The 20,450-nt window shown below is 44.4% G+C and overlaps 1 protein-coding gene across 1 annotated transcript in view; it reads right to left on the minus strand.

The window, feature by feature from the left end:
* LOC116053021 (protein-glutamine gamma-glutamyltransferase 2-like) overlaps nucleotides 1-8,320 on the minus strand; it is a 9,783-nt gene extending 1,463 nt beyond the window's left edge. The window contains exons 1-13 of the mRNA XM_036003194.1: nucleotides 8,302-8,320; nucleotides 8,009-8,179; nucleotides 7,138-7,368; nucleotides 6,609-6,727; nucleotides 5,721-5,849; nucleotides 5,185-5,362; nucleotides 3,533-3,674; nucleotides 3,331-3,434; nucleotides 2,830-2,972; nucleotides 2,507-2,606; nucleotides 1,159-1,304; nucleotides 841-970; nucleotides 336-496 (exon numbers count right to left, since the gene is read on the minus strand). Coding sequence (XP_035859087.1) covers nucleotides 336-496; nucleotides 841-970; nucleotides 1,159-1,304; nucleotides 2,507-2,606; nucleotides 2,830-2,972; nucleotides 3,331-3,434; nucleotides 3,533-3,674; nucleotides 5,185-5,362; nucleotides 5,721-5,849; nucleotides 6,609-6,727; nucleotides 7,138-7,368; nucleotides 8,009-8,179; nucleotides 8,302-8,320 — 1,773 coding nt within the window. The remainder of the gene's footprint in view (nucleotides 1-335; nucleotides 497-840; nucleotides 971-1,158; nucleotides 1,305-2,506; nucleotides 2,607-2,829; nucleotides 2,973-3,330; nucleotides 3,435-3,532; nucleotides 3,675-5,184; nucleotides 5,363-5,720; nucleotides 5,850-6,608; nucleotides 6,728-7,137; nucleotides 7,369-8,008; nucleotides 8,180-8,301) is intronic.
* Between the last annotated feature and the right edge of the window lie 12,130 nt (nucleotides 8,321-20,450).

Here is a 20,450-nt window from a genome sequence, read left to right on the forward strand (position 1 = left end):
AGCTTCCAGCTGATTGTACATACATTATCCTGCGGTTTTATACATAAACTTATTTTTTCCATTAAATACTGGGATAACAACCTCCAAGAATGATGCATGGGATGTTTCTCGTGCAGTTAAATCTCATATATGAAACATCAAATTCTTGATGTCAGTAGACTCCTAGCTCAACGTCAACCTTATTTAACTGAGATTAACCTAGACCTACACGCTCAAATAGTTCATATTTTAATTCTAATCAGTCCTCTACCTTTCTTTTAGACACACATTACACCAGCATTATAAACCTTTAAAGGTCCAACTATGACCTCTGGGTGAGCTCAGTGTGTACCTACCTGTACAAGGAGTTCAGGCATGCTCAGTGGGATGTTGGCGACGGTCATGATGGGTTCGTTCTCACCTGGAGCCTCTAAGAAAGCTTTCACCCTCATCGGATGATGCTCAGAGACATACCTGGCATAGTCGTCATAGTGCAGACGCAGGACTTCCTTGTGGGCTGAACACACACGCACACACACAGTATTAAAATGGAAAATGGTACATCGTGCTGCTACAAAATAAGAGTGGGATGAAGTGTGCAGGTAAGACACAGCGCTGTTGTTTTACATTATGTCTGCACCAGAGACTTTTAGTGCGTTCCATTTACCTCAGAACTCGGAAGCCGAAGCTGGGAATGATGTCACACCCAAGTTAAATGCGTTCCGTTTACAAGTCGGATTGTCATTGAAAATTCGAGGTCAGGGGGCAATGTGTCCGACTTTGACCTCGGAAAATCCGACTTCCGAGTACAAATGGAACGCACCATAGATTGTGTGTTTATTTGAGTGTTTACTTACTAACCTTTGTGAGCGGGTACTGTCACACTGATTGTTTGTCTCTGGCACTCCCCCCGGTGGAGAGAATGATAAGTTACAGCCATGACCAGCATGGTCAGCTTAGCATGAGCATCTCTGCTTCCTTCATTCTTCACCTGCAGGCAGAGAGGATTCATGAGTGGATGAATGAATTGACCACTGTGATGGTATCTCACTGTATGTCCATAAATCAAACAGAATACAAGAAGAATATGCAGCCCCAGATTCCCTGTGTATGATGTAATTAAATCATTTTAGCATTTCATCCATCTATTTATTCAGCTACAGTCTAAGCACTCCATACCTCAACAATCACATCAAAGTCTGTCCCAAATGCAGGCTTAGCATGCTTGATTGACAGCTTCAGATGTCCTGGTTCTGCGCTCCCATTGGTCGGCTCTGTGACCTTGCGTCCTGCCTTCTTGTACACCTCTCTCTCCTCCTTGGAGCCTGTGAAGAGGACGTTGGTCCATGACAACTAGCCCTAGCCATGAGTCTAAACAGATGACTATGAGCAGACATTACACAAGTTTAACAGTGGAAGTTACAGAAAGCTGGAGCTTCAGAGCGTCCATCAGTTACATGCTCAATCAGTTGTATGATTTCTTTTAAAGGAGAAATCCGACGCAAAATGAACCTAGGGGTTAATAACACATGATTAGAGAGTCGACCGTTCTCTGGGATATGTTTTCATGCTAATTGAATGTGACCAGTTTTAGCCCAAACCGCTAATTAGCTTATAATGCTAGTCGTCGGGGCACGAGGAAAGTAAAAATAAATCGCTATTTCTATACCACTAACAAGGCTCAAAATAGCACCACACTTCCACGGTAGCATAATGAGGGTCCCTACATGTAAACCGAAGCATTGAGAACTTTGTAAGTGTACAGACAGTTTATTAAAAAGATAGTTTATAAAGACAGTACCGTTCACCTATACATGTGGGCGCCATCTTGGGAAAGCAGTCACGACCAGTCGAACGACGAACGCCGTGCTTGAGCTACGTTACTGGTTACTGGTTGCACGTCGTTCGTCGTTCGACTGCTCGTGATAAAAATGTAAAATTTGTCACGCCAGAAACAGATTTGTTTCCCCGCAAAACAATACAAAATTGATTCTTCAAGTAGTGAGATTGATTTTGCTGTCCTCTCTCTTCTTAAAAAGAGAAAAAGGATAAGGAAATATTGGGTCCATCCAATCCTGAGATTGCGCAGAGAGCAAGGAGAGTTCCACCTCCTTATGGAGGAGCTGAGGGATTATCCCGAGCGATTTAAAGTTTACTTCAGGATCAGGTCAGTGGCTCAGTTTGATGCTTTGCTAGCCATACTGGAGCCACATATTAAAAAGAAGATTTCTGCGAACCAATTGATACTGAACAGAGGCTGACAGCTATGGACGTGCACAAAACACCTAAAAATGTGACAAAACGCAGACAATTTAACCAAATCTGATTTTTTTTTAATGACAGACGAAAATTTCAGAGGCAGTGTGTAGACGTGATTGACACAACTTGAGGTGGTATGTATTTTTAACCGCGTGAAAAATTTTGGACGAAAATTTCTGAATCAGTGTTTAACACTATGGCTGCTGTTTATTTCTGCAATCAGTGATCCCATTCTTTTAATTCCTCTTTGTACGACTTTCTTACTAACCCTCAGGATATTTGTAGTGTAGAGTGACATCGTCTCTGTAGTCGCCGTAAACACTTTTGGTGCTGATGTTCCTCCCCACACCCGACTGGTCCACACTGACCTGTAACAATAATATCAATCATCATTATCATTAAGTCTTTTTTTAATTCTTTGGTCTTAAAAAGTGCAGTTGCTTTTTAAAGCTATAGTGCGTAGTTTCTGTCGCCCCCATGAAGAATTCTAAGTAATGACAACAAAACTGTCGGCACGTCCACATGATACAAACCTTCAATACTCCAAATATAAGCAAATATAAAAGACAGATCAAAACAAATTTCATTCACCTTCTTCCGTTGGCCATCTCGTTGGACAATCCAGTGGATGATGTCAGCATTCACCTCGGCGAATACAAACGGAGCATCATACTTTACTCCCAGATTTCCCTCCTTGATGGCCGTCACTGGACACGGACCACAGCAAAACTCACCTGAAGAGTAAAAGTGTATTTTGTCATGGATTTCTTCAAACCATTTCCTGCATCTTTAAATAGTTGACGCAGTGACAAGCTGCAGAAGCAAGCCTATGATTTTTTTTAATGATGGTATTTCAGTTTGATTATCAGGCTTTTAGAAAACACCAACCAGCCTTGAATCTAAAATATTACAAGAGGATACCACAGGAAGCCAGCACTGACAGTCTTGAGTTTATAGTGATGAAACACAACAATCCACATGTAGGATGTACATTTTTTAGTTTTCAAGGTGGAGAAGGTGAGACATGTCTTGTAAAACACAAAGAGAGAGAGAGGTGAACAACAGAGATTAGGTTTAAGATTAGGAATGTACCATCACTCAGTTCTTGAGGGGTGGGGTCCAAAACCTGCCAGCCGTCATATCCTTTGGGGAGATCATCTCTCTTCATCCAGGACTCGACCCAACAGTGGAAGTTCCTGAAATCATGAGGAGAGGAGAGGAGGGGATAATTCATTACATTAGATGATGTGATGTCTTCTACTATATCTGGTTTAAAATCTGTGTTCCTTCCTACCAGCTACTGTCTTTCTTTCTTCCGTCGGCTAAGGGCTCCAATCTTTCATTCAGCAGGATGTCTATAGAGAGATTTCCATTGACATCATGGGCTGAAGAGAAGTTGGTGATGTGGCGTGTTGGGATTCCCAGACAGCGCAGCGCTGTGAAGATAACACACATCAGCCTGGGACCATTCATTCCTCTGTTCCTACCTACTTTCTCTTCCTTCCTTTCCTTTTTTATTTTATTTTTTAAATATGGCACCCCAAATTGGCTTTAGTCTGTTGACACTAAGGTTTTAAAGTGTATTGGGGATTCACTTTATGCTAAGCTAAGTTAGCCAGCTGCTGACTGCAGCTACACATTTACAGTACATAGTGGTATCAGTCTTCTCATCTAACTCTTGGTAAGAAAGTGAATATGCATCTTTCACAGATGTATTCCTTTTAAGGTCCCATATGGTGAAAAGTGAGATTGTCATGTCTTTTTTGATAAACTGTTCCTTTAAACGAGCTGTTAGGACGATTGTAAAGTCACAACTATACTATATAGGTATAAAGTACCATCACAGTCATTCCCTGGCTGCAATGACGCCAAAGCGCAGATGCAGACTGACCAATCAGAGCAGACTAGAGGGTGAATACAGTATGACGACCCTCTCCGCCATGTCTGTCTGTTTCTTTGTTTAGAATAGAATAGAATAGAAGGTGGGGGGGGTAAGGTGCACAGTTCTGAGATGCTATATACATATATAAAAAATAAAAAAATAAAAATGGTTTTATATACAGTGTGATATGCAGTGTGGAGTAATGATATTGCACAGTATACAGATATTGCGCAGTAATGAAATTGCACAGTATTATCAATATTATCAAAAGTATTAAATATTAAATATTGCACAGTAGGTGAGTAGAAGAAAGTCCAGGGGTTGGGGGGGTAAGACTGTGAAGTCAGTGCATGTGTGAGTTCAAAGTGGTTATGGCTTTGTGTGTTTGTGTGGCTGCTTTCCTTGCAGGTACTGCAGCTGGGCGTGGCAGAGGGTGGGTTAGTAGAGTGGAAGATCCTGGGCTCATTTGTTTCACTGGCAACACCTGTGCTCTATGAGCTAGTGAACTTTTAAAAAGGCCTTTTGGATTCAGTTGTGCGCCCTCCTTGCGGACTCACCATCATCCTGGCCTTGGTTGGTTTTTGGTTTGTTTTGCTGCACCATACAGCACTACACAAACATTCTTTCACTCATCTTACTAAACTCATTGATTACACATCCCACTGTTAAAGTTTATTTTTGCTTTATGATTTAAACTAATAAATTATTTGTTAATTGGCTTTAAGTGCTTATTTTTTGTCATGGCCGTGCGGCCCGGTTTGTGACAAGTGGGGGCTCGTCTGGTGGAATTTGATGCGTTTGAGGCCGTTATTTTGTACCAATATTGATATTGTATCTCCAGACAGATGGTATGAGAAAAATTAACATTAAGCCATGTAAACATATTCTAGTAGAAACCCAAAATACAACTATCAACCTGAAAATGAGCATAGCATGTCCCCTTTAAAAACATGTCCTATACTGTCAATTACTAGCAATTACTCAGGAAAACATGCTTTTCCTTCATTTTCAGAACTATTACACTTCATTCAATCATGCAGCAGTGAAATCTGTTAAAGCCTCACCTGTGCAGGCGACGGCCGCAAAGACCCAGCATTGGCCGTATTTGACCGCCCTTGCGCCGGCCTTACTCCACTGTTGAAGGATCGGCACGCTGCCGGTCCATCTGTATGGTGGAACTCCACCGGAGTACGAGTCGTCCCAGCGACCGGTCAACACACCCCTGTCTCCGTTAGAGTTCACCTGAACGGGTGGAGACAACATGTCGATCTTTAAAGCTGTGCTTCACTACATGAAGCATAGGTTTGAAAAGGACAGATTTGTATTCATGTTTATCTTTCTGACAATATACAGTATCTATAGGGTCATACTGTATGTAGGAATCATTTGTTAATGAAACAGTAAGGTTAGTATGATGACAACTCCTTCCTGGGGGGGCTTCTATTGATCTGTTTCTGGGAAGTAGCTATAACACCCTAGGTGTTTACATCATTGAATGTGAAAGCTTTCATGACAGAGAAAGCTAAATGCAGATGATTTTTGATTGTACTGCTGTTAAACTGTCAGTGTTGTTTTAGCAGCGAGTAGAAGAGATCGTCACCATCGCAGTGATCACCCTGCTGACATAGACGGGGTCATATCTGTGCTCAACGTCCATCTTTGAGTTTTTCAGGGCATCCTTGGAGTTATCCAGGACTTCAAAACAGATGTCCATCACATAGTCCTCAAACTGAGAGAGAGAGAGTCACAGGGAGAGAAAACATGAGAGAGGAGCAAAGAAAACATATGGTTGGTTGTTGAGCAGCAGAGGCCTCTGAACCTTTTTTAAAAACAGGTTTCAAATCACGTTTGTTTCCCATTGGTCGGTCTGTGTATGTGAGTGTCTGTTACTCCACCTTGCTGTCTCTCTATATGCCATCTATCTGTTTGCCTGCCTGTTTCTCTTCCTCTCTGTCCTCCCAGTGAGCTGTGAAGGAACAAGCCCTTGTATGTGTGGTTTGGTTACATTCTGACACCTCCCGTCCAGAAGTTATCTCCGTCCAACAAACAGATTTCCTGATCCAGCCGAATCCCCAGAGTCTCCTCTGTCACGCTGCTGTGACAATTCACACATGCCACCTACTGGCCTGTCATACACAGACATACTCAATCCTGTGTGTGTGTGTGTGTGTGTGTGTGTGTGTGTGTGTGTGTGTGTGTGGTCTGCACAGCCTTGTGGGGCCCAAAATACTGGACCCCACAACTTTAAAGGGCTGTTTGAGGGTTAAGACTTGGTTTTAGGATTAGGGTTAGAATTAGGTTATGGTTAGGGTGAGGGTAAGGGTTAAGGTTAGGCATTTAGTTGTGATGGTTAGGGTAAGGGGCTAGGGAATGCATTATGTCAATGACGGGTCCCCACAAAGGTAGTGAAACAAAGTGTGTGTGTGTGTGTGTGTGTGTGTGTGTGTGTGTGTGTGTGTGAGAGAGAGAGAGTGAGTGAGAGAGTTACCTGTCCATAATTCCAGGGATTACTTTTGATGTAATCCCAGGTCCCCATGTAAATGACTCCATCTTCATTCATAACATACTCCTGGAGCAGACTCTCATCAGGGAGGTACACTACATCATCTGGCACACACACACACACAACCATGAGTACACTGTCCTCTTGTTAATGAAATAACAAACACTAACATTAATTCATTAACAAGGTCTTTTTAAATTAGTTTTTTTGACATTGAGACGGCCTCAATTAGAAAAACATGACATAAATTTGGTGTTTTGATGATGCTGGTAATGAGATCCTCCTGTCATATGGTTTTTATCTTTGCCCATGGGTGAACCAAACAGCTGACAGGATGAGCATAGAAACCCCCGCTGAATGTAAATATAAAAACAACATCCGTTTAGTTTTTGTTTCTTGTGGCTGAATCAAGACACAAATGATAAATGCAGTTAGTCTGACCTTTCTCTTGGAGAAAACACATAGCTCTGTGTGTGTGTGTGTGTGTGTGTGCGCACTTTGCTTTATGTTTTACCTTTGCACCACGGGTTAAAGAGCAGGTGGAACTTAATTTTGTCGGTCTTCTCTAAAATGCGTCCATCAGGTGACATCATCAACACAGCCAGACGGTACTGGCCAATGATAGCATCCGCTGGACTGTGCAGAGTCAGCAGCATTTCATCTTGCGCTCTCTGCTGGTTAAACCACCACTTGTCTCCAGCCCCACGCTCCTTCTGAACCTTAATCAGCACCTCGTCTCTCTTACCTGAAGAACATACAAAAGTTTATATTGCTGTGGCATCAATTTACCTTCTTGCTGTTTATCTGAGTCAGGATCACAAAATATTGCTGAAATCAGCATGATGGTTGAATGTAGTGCAGAGCCAAGACAGCTGTAGTTGCAGCTAACTGTAATCATATAAAACTTTATTCTTTTAAACATTAACGTTAAGTAAAGGCTGCATAGAAGTGTTGGTTATAGCTTGATGTGTAAGGTGTGTTTTATTTTTTTTGTTCAGCATGAGTGTATAAGCTTACTTGCTATCCTAACTAGCCTTGTTGCCTAATGTATTGGCACGTATTTGCTAGCTTCATTGTTCTGCTGTAGCTATGAATTGGTAGTAAATCTGGTGAAAGTTACTAGTTATTTAAAGGTCAAGAAATACTTGGAAGAGAATAGTACAGTCCAGTCTGCAGGACAAACTAAACTGTTAGTGTATAGGGATCCAATTGACTGCAGCATTACAGTAAGTTGTTATGATGTGTTCACATTTTTATGTTTTATATTGAATTTCTTATTGTTTCGTTCTTGCCTGGGTATGCCATGCCTTTGTAAATGGAGAATAGTTCACATTGGGTAAGCATTTAGCCACAGTATCTGTTGTGAGGCTGTGGGCTGTACTCACCAAGGTGCAGGACCAGTTCCAGGTGGTGTTTGGGGGGCAGAGACTTAGAGCACTGCAAAGTTATGGAGAAGGGTTGACCCCTGCGGACAATCAGGCGCTCCCTATCAATCTCCCTGGTGTGGTGAGCCAAGTTGTTTTCGTGACTTTGCAGATCCACATCTTTAATCAAACCTAACAGAGACAAAGTTCAATTAGTCTGCAATAAATTCTGTGGTCTGTGGTTGGCTGTCCTGTTGCTAAATAAAATATTGGAAGTGATGGAAGAGTTTCAGCTCAGTTGTGACCTTACTCACAGTTGACAGAGAGTTGCATTGTGGCCACAAGTTGAACTTGATGACTAAGTTTTCATCTTCAGTACACGTTCTCTTTAAAGAAATAGTTGGACATTTTGGGAAACAACACTTTTTTGCCAAAAGTTAGAGTTAGAAGATCAATACAACTCTGTACAGTAAGTATGAAGCTCCTGCCACGAGATGCTTAGCTTAGCTTAGCATTACAGGAAGAATGGAAAGAGGAGGAATCCGCTAGCCTGGCTCTGCCTAAAGGCAACAACATTTGCCTACCAACACTTCTAAAACTTAATGATTAAAACGTCATATTTATTTATAAAACGCTCAATCGGAGGGGCGGGATAAACGGTTGTCTTTCAAATTCCCTCTGCACGTGATAGGATAGCGCTACAACCAGGCAGAGCAACGAAGAAGGTAGAGAAGCTAGTTGATTGATTAAACTTTTGCCGTATCCGGTCGGCAAAACTCTGAACACATCTTCCTTTCTTAAGAATGATTTCAGTGCCGTTCTTCGTTCTTTTCTCAAAGAAAAGCTTAACTCCAAGTCTTCCAGAAGACCGCTGTTCCCAGCAGCAGCAGCCATAAGCCCGCCCACCGACTCTATACACGATGTGATTGGCCTGACCAGAGTTTGGTTTTTTCCAGCTCGCAAGCCAACGGAGAGTGCCTAGACCCCCCTGGCTGCAAATTAAATTAGCTGCTGCTAGGGTGCGTCTAGATTTCTAGGCTAGGGGTTTATGTGACTTTTGCCAAGCGCAGAGACTTCCTGGAGTCTTGTCGTCACCATGGCGCTGCCAGACCCCAATGAGACACGTCCTGTTACAGTAATTAGTGAGGTTTAGAAGTGCTAGTAGGCAGGTTTTGTTACATTTAGACAGAGCTAAGGTAGTTGTTTCCCACTGTTTCTGGTCTTTATGCTAAGCAAGGCTAACTCTCCTAGCTGTAGCTTCATGTTTACCATTCAGGCATTAATCATCTTCTCATCTACCTCCCTGCGAGAAAGTTAATACGTGTATTTCCCAATGTCAAGCTATGTGTGCTAAACTGAGAAAACTAAATTAGTTTGAGCCATAAATGTAGCTCAAATAATCAATGTGCTAAATTGTAAAATGTAGGGTCCTTTAGCCAGTCTGATCCTTGTCCTAGCTGACTTGTTGCAGGAATTAGGATGGGTGATATCACACCCAAGTGTTGATTCATGCATCAGCACATTTTTCACTCGTATCATACTCCCATACGGTTTGTAATATTGACTGCAGAGAGAAAGGGAGCAAGAGATGTAGACAATAAGCATTACAGACAGACAGATGGGTGGATAGATAGATAGATAGATAGATAGAGAAAATCACGTACCATTGTGGTTGGCCATTGCAGATCCTCTTCCTATTCAGGTCTTTTAAAATGTTGCTCCAAGTGATGTCTTTACACTCTTCTTTTCATGCTCTGTCTCCATCACAGTTCGGTATTTATACACACAAGATTGGCCCTCCCACCTCTCTGAGACACACTCACCCTGAAACACCCACATAATCCACTTCATCACCCTCGGTGACCTCTGACATCACTTACCAAAAACCTACAGTCCTCTGTGGGTGTGTTGTGCATATACAACCCAGCCTCATGGCAGTGATGAAATATAATCTATTGATTTGTGTACATGGATTCGATTTTGCCCTTTTTTTTGTGACGCTCAGCATGAATTTCAAACAATGTATTTCAATGAGAAATTAATTTGTGCTTGCACCACATATTCTTTATGTCAGTCGGGACTGCAGCAGATAAGCTGAGAAAAAAACAAAAAACATGATAACTTGTAGTGAATAAATGTTGATTAAAGCAGTGGTTACAGTCCTAAAAATACTAAAAACATATATATACTTGTTTTTGGCAGGGGGAAAAAATGAAAAAAGTAAAAACTGTAGAAAGTATAGATAATTGCTGCAAAATGTATGCACTATTGACTCTACTTAAGTAAAGTACAGACACCTGAAAAATGTACTTAAGTACAAAGTATTTGTACTTCGTTACATTCCACCACTGGCTATAATCATCAAAAACGACTGTTGCTTTACCATAATGGCATATGGTAAAGTCTGCATATGACTGTGCAATGGCACCGTAACTGTCACCCTTTTTCCATGCCAAGCGGTGAACCAGGGAGCCACCGCCAAGAACATAATGCTCATTTGGTGGGATGGAATCCAGGACAGTTTTGTTAGATGTCTTGCTTAAGAACTTAGTGACTGCCTGTGCTAGTTGGGGCTTGTTGGCTTTACAGAATATTACCTTCATAGCTCATTACATCTTCCAGTGAAAACTGTACAGTTTTCGACATGATCAGGAACCGTTGGAACAACAAAGCAGGATCAATGGTTCGATCTTGGGCAACTTTGATGGTGGAGTCATCTGCAAGGGTTTTTGCCCGGTCTTTCCGTTTGAAGGATATTCCACCTTCTCTTTGGCAACAACACCAGTTAGAATGTTTCTCAGAGATGGGTCTGGAGAGAATGGTGTGCAAATGCTGATGGGTGTAGACATGGTCGACAATGCTCGCATTTCTTCAGTCATTCCACTTCCATGGGTCAAGCCTCCACTGCTCGCATCAATGTCTGCTCGATGACAAGGTCAGAGCTAAGGCCTGCCCAGTACTGATTAAATAACTTTTACATTTAATGTCAACTCTGTTTTTAAGCAAAAAAAGGGTATGTCCAAAAACACATACTGAGTAGGAGTTACATGACATAGGCTAAACCATTTACATCTCTGGTTCACCCCAAACAACCTTACAGTAGTCCGAAGTCCAATGGATTCATAGACCCAGACAACATGGGGTTAGACACCAAGATTACTTGGCTAGGTCAAATATTGAAGGATTTAGGATTTTTTAAGGGTGTCCTGCCCATCTTGGACGCCATCTTGAAAATTACACCTTTCTAGTGGTCAAACTTTGGTAAACTTTTAGTATGTTATTAAGGACACCTAATATTACAAAAACCAGCTGAGAAACCTTTTCTTAGGATTGTTTTAGGGTTATGTGTTTTTTTTTTTCATATATGCAGCCGCCTACAACTCCAGCCAGCTCCTAGTATTCATTCTGTTGCCTGTTCGAGTTACTTTGGCTTATAATTATAATAATTGTATTGATCCCCAGTGGGGAAATTACAATTTGTTCTCTCTGTTGTGTTAGAACACACCACACAAAGGCCTGAAATATACACACATGCTCAGGTCCTTTATGTGCACGAATGGAGAGATGTAAGAGTGAGGGAGCTGCGACTGCTGGACCCAAGCAGTTGGGGATTCGGTGCCTTGAACTTGCGACCCTCCAGTTCCCAATCCAACTCCCTACAGACTAAGCTACTGTCACCCAAAACTACTACTAACTCGTTTCGGCAAGCTAACCACGACAGTATTGTCGCCCACAATCAACCTCTGCTGCTAAAAGCAGTCAACCTGCAGTGATGTTTGAAATGGAGACACACATATCGTGCCTTTTCCCGGAGATCCTGGCCATTATTTTAAGGCAAAAACCAACCATAGGGGTACACTCTGTAATAGTGGTCACTTCTTTTCTACACTACATCTGGAGCGAAGCTATATTGTCATTTAGTTGCTCAAATGCTCAGTACTAGTACCTAGCAGTGGTAATAGTAGTGGATTGGTGTTTGTATCAGTTCTAACACTGCTATTATGAGGTATCACCATATGTCATTCTGTTTTCTTTAGATTAGATTATATGATATCAAGGGGAATGGCTATACTTACAAATCCTGGGTGTTGTGACACTGTTTTTGCTTTTAGATCAACAAATTATAACCCAAAATTATTGTCTTGATACTTTCATGCATAAGACTTTTTTTTCTGTCCTGGACTCGGTCTTGACTCGGACTGAAACCTTTTTGGACTCGGTCTTGACTTGGTCTCGACTAGTCCTGGTCTTGGACTTGTCTTGGACTCGACAAAGGTGGTCTTGACTACAGCCCTGATATGATGTAACCATTTACAAGCTAAAATTGTCACAACAACCCAGCCAACTCCTAGAATTCATTCTGTTGCCTGCTCGGTTTACTTTACGGTTTACAGATTTATACTAACTCTTCCTGTCATTTCAGATCAAGCCACTCCCTCCAACCCTGCAGTAACCATTTTCACATTCTCATCACCACACCCGCCAAAATTCCAACCTGCTTCCAAGGAAGCCGGTGTAGAAATATTCTATTAACAAAATGTGCGTGTGTGCTTGTTGCAAAAGAGCTGTGTTAGTCACTGAGGAAGTTGTTAAATGTACTCCAGGTGACCTCTGATGCACAGAAAGTTAAGCTTAAGTCATAAAAATTGTTTAGGCTTTTATGGCATAGAGGTGCATTGTTTGAAGGTTGCGAGAACAGAACCACACCCAGCACGCAGATTTGGACAAATTCCCATTACACCGGTACTTTTACTTGGAAGCATACTCACCTGCTTCCAAGGAAATGCCTTCTCTTTACGATGGATAAATACGCCACACAGAGATGGGAGAAACAATAACTGTGTTTTTCGCGACCCAGTGTTATGGAATATGTGCATGAAGCATTACCAAGACAAAAACAAGACTGTATATAAATGTAATAATGAACTCTCCCACTTTAATTTAACTTTGATTTAGGTGGTGTAACCATAGGGCATATTTAATCAAAATAACATTACTTAAAAGCTTTCAGATGAGGCTAACTTGACTTGGATGTTGCCTAAAAAATACAGAGCTAATGAATTAACATGCACACCAGAGAATATCTGGACCCAACTCCCAAAAATTAAATGGACTTGTCTGCAGATGATTTATTTGTGAGTGCACAATACAAGCCATAATGTGCCTTAATTCGTTTTAATTTTGTGTTGTTGCTACAACACTGAACAGTGTTGCAGCAGTGGTTGGTTTGGCAGTTTGTCTTTGGTCTATGATGCCTCTCTTTGACGCATAACATGTAGATCATCTGTGTTCAGGCAGCAGGGCCGGAGTGGGACTCATTTTCAGCCCCGGAGTTTCATGCCTTAGACCGCCCCACTTTACTTCACGACTGACTATATTAAAAATTAATGTAGTTAAAACCTTAGTTTATAAGTCTGCAATAGCGCACTGTTCTCTACAGCCTTGTATTTCAGTGTATTTTTGTAACATATCACTATTTCCAATTTAGTGCAAACACAGTTGTAGCCCAGGGTTAGTTCACAACCCTCTAGCTACTAGCTAGCTGCTTTTCAACACTAGCATTATTTTCTAACCTACTCGGTATAGCTATTAGTTAGTTAGTTAGTTAGTTATTTGCCCTAACGGATGTGGGAAGTTGGCTACTTTCGTTACTTTTGTGGTTTATGTGAGGTGTACTGTAGTTGACTCATAGTGGGGAAACCTAGCTTGAAAGCGGAGACAACACACTCATTAGGAAGGTTCACTGTCATTTACCACTCTCCGCCTATCAGATTGCTCAGGGGGCGGGATGATGGTGGGGTCGAAGAGACACACGGGGAGACGAGAGGAGGAAGGACGAAGGAGAGAGAAAAAGAGAGAAGTGTGGTTTAGCTACGAACAGAGAGATAGCTGCCAAAACTGGACGTTATACGGAAAGTATGTATTAAACTCCGTCGCAAAAAGCGAGGGAGAATAAAACGGGGATCAATACCCGCGAGCGCGAGGGTTTGCCGTGTTATTTACTTACGTTACTGAGGTTTCAAGTTTGAGGAGGTTAGCCTAGCCTACTACTGCTAGCGCTAGCCACGTGTGGAGTTAGGCTAGCCACCAGTTGCTCTGAGTTAAACATAAGTTTGTGTAGTGAGAAACGTCTTGCTGAGAGATTTGTTGTAGTTTAAACGCTGCTCAGTTAGCGCCACAGGATTCCCGGCACACCTGTGGTTCCACTGAGTAGCCTCCGAGGGAGCATCGTCACCCGGAAAGCGCCACTGGTGACCAGGGTAAAGCCAGTGGTTCCTCCGGCTACGAGGGAAAGCAGTGGATCAACAGCCATTGTTGGTCAGCGCGGGCCTATTGACCTGGGAACGCAGGGAGAGACACTCTTTGGCTCACTTTGTGGCTAAAAGGACAGTGAGTACTACATATCAACCATCAACACGAACTTAACAGGCCTGCAACGGGGGTTTATTTTATTTTGCCGGCTTTTGTATTTTTTTTTTATTATTGTTACTGTATGTTAAGTTACCGGTTTATTCAGGGTATTTATATCCGTTTGCAATTGTTAGATAAATAAATTGAAATACTCTGTACCCACACTACGGATGATGAGGGTAAATGTTGATTAATGTTGATTGTGCTATTATAATACAGTTGTGTTTTGTACTACTGACTCCGGCTCCACTCACTGGTTAGTATAACCTTTATACCGTAGGGGCGTTTAAGCTACACTGATTACACAGCAGGCTTAACAGGTGAGAACCATACCCTAGGACCCAGGTTACACTAACACCCCTCTGAGGCAAAAGAGGGCTACATAAATGGAGGCACCGCTGGGATTTTTTTTTTAGAATGTCATTTTAGTATATTCAGTAAGTGGAAGTTACTAGCTTTTAAGCTTTTACACGTTAACATAAGCTTGAGCAGTTGGCAGTCGTTAACATGTCGCTACTTTGGAGTTGGTGTAAAGGGGAGGGAGTAGATCCTAGTCATGCCATAGTGGTCAGTGATGTCCCGGATGACACAGAGGTAGGGGAAATAGAGAACGCCCTTCAGAGCATAAAGGTTTTGGGGAGGGTGCGTGTGCGTGGCCGCCTGTGTGACCCCCATACTCAGAGACTTGTAGTACTTTGCGAGTGCAAAGAGGTGGTTAGCAAAGAGGCCCTACCTAGTGAAGTGTACTCAACAGCTGGGGGTAGCCCATGGATACTTAGTGGGCCAGATGATGAAGTCACTACTGTAGTATTTGAGACCAGGGGCACCAACCCCACACTCCCAATGCCGTCGCCATCCCACACAAAAAGCAACACCCAGCCAGAGCCCTCTCCTCCCGATGTGCCAACCTCTGTTCCTGTGGATGCATTTTTCAAAGTGGTGGAGAACCTCATTGAGAAGACCACAAGACCCTATGATGGCCACACATTCAGACGACTACGAGTCTTCTCAGGTGTCCTTCCCACCCCTGCTGGAGAAGAGAGCCTTGACACCTGGCTAGACCAAGCACGCCTGATGATTGACGAAAGTGAACTTCCCCGTCGGGAGTAAAGAAAAAGAATTATCGAATGTTTGAGAGGGCCAGCCTTGGATATAGCTCAGGCTGTTCGCAGTAACGACCCTGACGCCACCCCTGATGACTACCTAACAGCATTGGAAAAGGCCTTTGGGTCCACAGAATCTGGAGAAGATTTTTATATAGCATTCAGATCCATGCAGCAACACTCTGGAGAGAGGTTGTCAGACTTTTTGAGACGAATTGAATGCTCGCTGACCAAGGTCGTTCAGAAAGGAGGACTTGACACATCCCAAAGAGACCGGGCCCGAGTAGAGCAGTTGCTGCGAGGAGCAGTTGAGTCAGACTTGGAGTTGGTGCAGTTACGCCTGAGAGAGAGAAAACACCACCCTCCTACCTTTCTTACACTCTTACATGAGATTCGCGAAGAGGAAGACCGACATCTGGTGCGCTGCAAGCCCACTTCCAGTGCACGTAAAGCATCAGTGCGTCAGTTTAATGCTACAGAGAGTACCACACCCACTATATCTGAAACAGCCCGTCTGAGAGCAGAGGTTGATGAATTAAAGGTAAAGCTCTCCAACTTATATCCCCAGAACCGGCACGACCCACCAGCCGTTGTAGAGGGTGATCTTATACAACCCACTAGAGGGGAAAGAGCCGAGAAGAGTGCCACCCCAGATATTCAGCAGCAAGTGAGTAACTTACAGCACCAACTCCAGACCATGGCGGTTCATTTTAAAGAACACTCCATCAGAGCCGTCAGGGGAGGACCGGACACCGAGATGCCCACTAGACATTATGATTCCACCAGAGGGGCCCCCCAGAAGTGGTCCGCTGAACCACGTCAGCACCAGGATGCATTCTTTTGCTACAGATGCGGTGAAGATGGTCATGTATCAAATAGGTGTACTGCTGCAGAAGACTCTAACAAAGTCCTCTCTAAGTTGATCAACGCTTTGAAAAAAGCCAAACGAGAACCACCCTCTAGAACAGAAAAACCCACACTGAGACATAGCCAGGCCAAGACGAGTGCGGTGAGTGCCCCTAGAATTCCAAGCATCCCTGATGGCCTAGTGGGAAACCCCTCCTTGAGTCAAGTGATTATAGAAGGTCGGTACTGTCATGCGTTGATGGACAGTGGTTCCACAGTGACCATCATTTTTGAGCAGTGGTATCAGAAGTATCTGAGCCATGTCCCTCTTCACCCCATTTCCAGTCTTGCCATCTGGGGATTAGGAGACTCAAGCTATCCTTACAGAGGTTACGTGGCAGTGTCAGTAGAGTTCCTTGAAGATGGGGCTGATCGACAGCCGAAGCCCATATTAGCTCTTGTGTGCCCTGACCCCCCAGGCCCCGACCAAGTGCCTGTGATCATAGGTACCAACGCCAGGTCATTTAACCATGGACCTAGTACTGATAAAATCCACACCGACCACAGTCACACAGCCAAGGTCTGGAGAGTAAACACCCTACCAGTGAGCAGGGAGGGGACGTCTTCCCCATGGAACGAGTGTGCCGGGCATGTCAAGTGGACAGGTCCAGGGCCACTTACCATTCCCGCTGGCGAATCTCGCCGTGCAGTCTGCAAAGCCGCTGTTACCACTGAGAAACCCAGCATCCTGGTCATAGATGCGCTAAACCTGTTGCCAGCTGGAGTTACCTCACCGCCGTGTGTGCTTCTCCCCTCACACATACAGCAGGGTGATGTGTCTTTATGGATAAAGAATGAGAGCCTCAAAGAGCGAGCCATTCCCAAGGGCTCTGTTATCACACACATTTACCAAGCAGATGTGGTTACTGAAGTCAAGGCTGACACTAGTGATAGAAGCCAACTTGATCCGGAGCTTTTCTGTTTTGAACACTCACCTATTCCTCCTGCTTGGAAACATAGGCTGGCACAGCAGCTGGCAAAGAGAACAGCAGTGTTTTCAGTTAGCGAGTGGGACATGGGCCTTGCAAGAGGAGTGGAGCATGAGATACGAGTGAGTGATTCTCGCCCCTTTCGAGAGAGATCTCGACGCCTTGCCCCTGCTGACCTTGATGATATCAGACGTCACCTGCAGGAGCTGCTGGCTGCTGGAATCATTAAAGAGTCCCGGAGTCCCTATGCTTCTGCCATCGTCGTGGCCCGAAAGAAAAATGGAAAAGTTAGAATGTGCATAGATTATCGTACTCTGAATGCTAGGACCATTCCCGACCAGTACACCATCCCGAGGGTGGATGATGCTCTGGACTGTTTGTCAGGCAGCCAATGGTTTTCGGTTCTGGACCTCAGGAGTGGCTACTATCAGATAGCTATGGCCGAACAAGATAAAGAGAAGACAGCATTCATATGCCCGTTAGGGTTCTATCAGTTTGAGCGCATGCCTCAGGGCATCTCCGGAGCTCCAGCTACATTTCAAAGATTAATGGAGCGAGTGGTGGGAGACATGAACCTGCTGCAGTGCCTGGTTTATTTGGATGACATCGTCGTTTTTGGTCGGACACTCGAAGAGCCCGAAGAAAGGCTGTTCAAAGTTTTGGATCGATTGGAGGAGTACGGACTCAAAGTTTCCATCGATAAGTGCCAGTTTTGCCAGAGTCAAGTCAAGTATGTAGGGCACATTGTTTCTGCAGCAGGAGTCGCCACCGATCCGGAGAAGATCAGGGCGGTGGCTCAGTGGCAGCAACCGACTGAGCTCAAGACCCTGCAGTCTTTCTTAGGATTTTGCGGGTATTACAGGCGATTCATCGCCAACTACTCGGCCATTGTACGCCCACTGACTGACTTGACAAGGGGTTACCCTACCACACAGAAAGGGAAAGCACCCAAGAAAGACAGTAGTCCCCTGTTTCGGAAATCAGAGCCTTTCAATGACCGGTGGACACCAGAGTGCACAGAGGCCTTTAAAAAGATCAAGTACTGTCTCACTCATGCTCCTGTATTGGCCTTTGCTGACCCCAACAAGCCATACATACTCCACGTTGACGCCAGCTTTGAGGGATTAGGCGCCGTGTTAAACCAGCAGTATCCACAGGGTTTACGTCCTGTTGCGTATGCTAGTAGGAAACTGAGTAATCCAGAGCGAAACTATCCTGTCCACCAACTTGAGTTTCTGGCACTGAAGTGGGCTGTGGTGGATAAGTTCCATGACTACTTATATGGAGCCAAATTCACCGTAAGAACCGATAACAACCCCCTCACCTATGTCCTGACAACGGCCAAGTTGAACGCCACAGGCCATAGATGGCTAGCAGCCTTGTCCACCTACGAATTTGGGCTTCAGTACAGGCCTGGAAGAGAGAACGTGGATGCGGATCTATTGTCCCGAAATGTGGCCGATGATACGGGCTGGTTGTCGCCACAAGGGGTGAAAGCAGTGTGCCAACGTGTTAGTTCCCGTGAGTCCCCACATATGTCCAGATACATTGAGAGTTTAGGAGCCTCCCCGCAGGCGATCCCCGAGGCTTATGCATACCCCACAAGGGTTGCTACCGGACCTCTGGAGCAAGTGAGTGCTGATGAGCTGCAAGTCGCACAGGATCAGGACCCAGTCATCAGTAAGGTCAGGCGGGCCATGTTAGACAGAGTGTGGCCTCCTAGCCAAGCAGGTGGTGATCCTGACTTTGTTCTGCTATGGAGAGAAGAGAAAAGGCTGGAGTTTGTGAATGGGCTGCTATACAGGAAGATTAGCAAGCCAGAAAGTAAAGCCATTTTTCAGTTGATCCTACCTGAGAAATACAGAGTGAGAGTCCTGAAATCCCTGCATGATGAGTCTGGTCATTTAGGCATTGAGCGCACCCTGGCACTGGCGCGAGACCGTTTCTACTGGCCAAAAATGATGGTTGACATCACTACGTACATTAAGAACTGCGGCCGATGTGTGGTCCGGAAGACACTTCCACACAGAACATCTCCTTTGCACCAGATCGCTAGCACCGGACCATTAGATCTTGTGTGCATTGATTTCCTGTCACTAGAGCCTGATTCTCGGGGTATCTCCAACATATTAGTGGTGACCGACCACTTCACCCGATATGCCCAGGCTTATCCCACCAAAGACCAGCGTGCAGTGACTGTAGCCAAGGTACTGATGGAGAAGTTTTTTGTCCATTATGGTCTACCAGCAAGGATCCATTCAGACCAAGGATGGGATTTTAAGAGCAAGTTGGTGAAGGAGCTCCTCCAGGTGCTAGGGGTAAAAAAATCGCGGACGACGCCATACCATCCTCAAGGTGACCCTCAACCCGAGCGGTTTAACCGGACCCTCCTGTCGATGCTGGGGACCCTGCAGCCACATCAGAAACAACAGTGGAGCCAACAAGTTGCAGCGTTAGTGCACGCTTATAACTGCACCCGTAACGACTCTACCGGGTTCTCGCCCTACTACTTGATGTTTGGGCGGGAGGCACGGCTTCCAATCGATCTGTGCTTTGAGACCACCATTGAAGAAGAAGAGGAAGTGAGACATCGGCATTACATAGAGAAGTTACGAGAAAACTTGAAACAAGCTTACCACCTGGCTGTTGATAATTCAGATGGAGTGCACCAAAGAAACAAAAGGCGGTATGATGCAAGTGTCCGCCCACACCAGCTGGCGGAGGGAGACAGAGTGCTCGTCCGTGCATTTGGAGACAATGGAAAGGGAAAGCTCAAAGATAAATGGGATTCTCGACCCTATGTTGTTCTACAGAAGTTACCAAACCTACCAGTGTATCGTCTCCAGCCTGAAAGAGGGAATAAGGTGATAAAGATTCTTCACAGAGATCACCTGCTTCCTATAGGGTGCCTGATACGTCTGCCTGAAGAGCACGAGAGACAGACCCGTCCCACCCACACTCACGCACGAGTGCCCCGGACGCGACGGCACACACAGATGCGGGGAGAGGAAAGGATTCTGGGAGGACCCAGCAGCGATCAATCAGACTCGGATGAGGACATACTCCCCAGTCGGAATGGAAGTTTGCTTAGACGGGGACTGCAGACACTAGTCC

Source organism: Sander lucioperca, chromosome 7 (assembly GCF_008315115.2).
Source record: "Sander lucioperca isolate FBNREF2018 chromosome 7, SLUC_FBN_1.2, whole genome shotgun sequence".
Taxonomy (NCBI): domain Eukaryota; kingdom Metazoa; phylum Chordata; class Actinopteri; order Perciformes; family Percidae; genus Sander; species Sander lucioperca.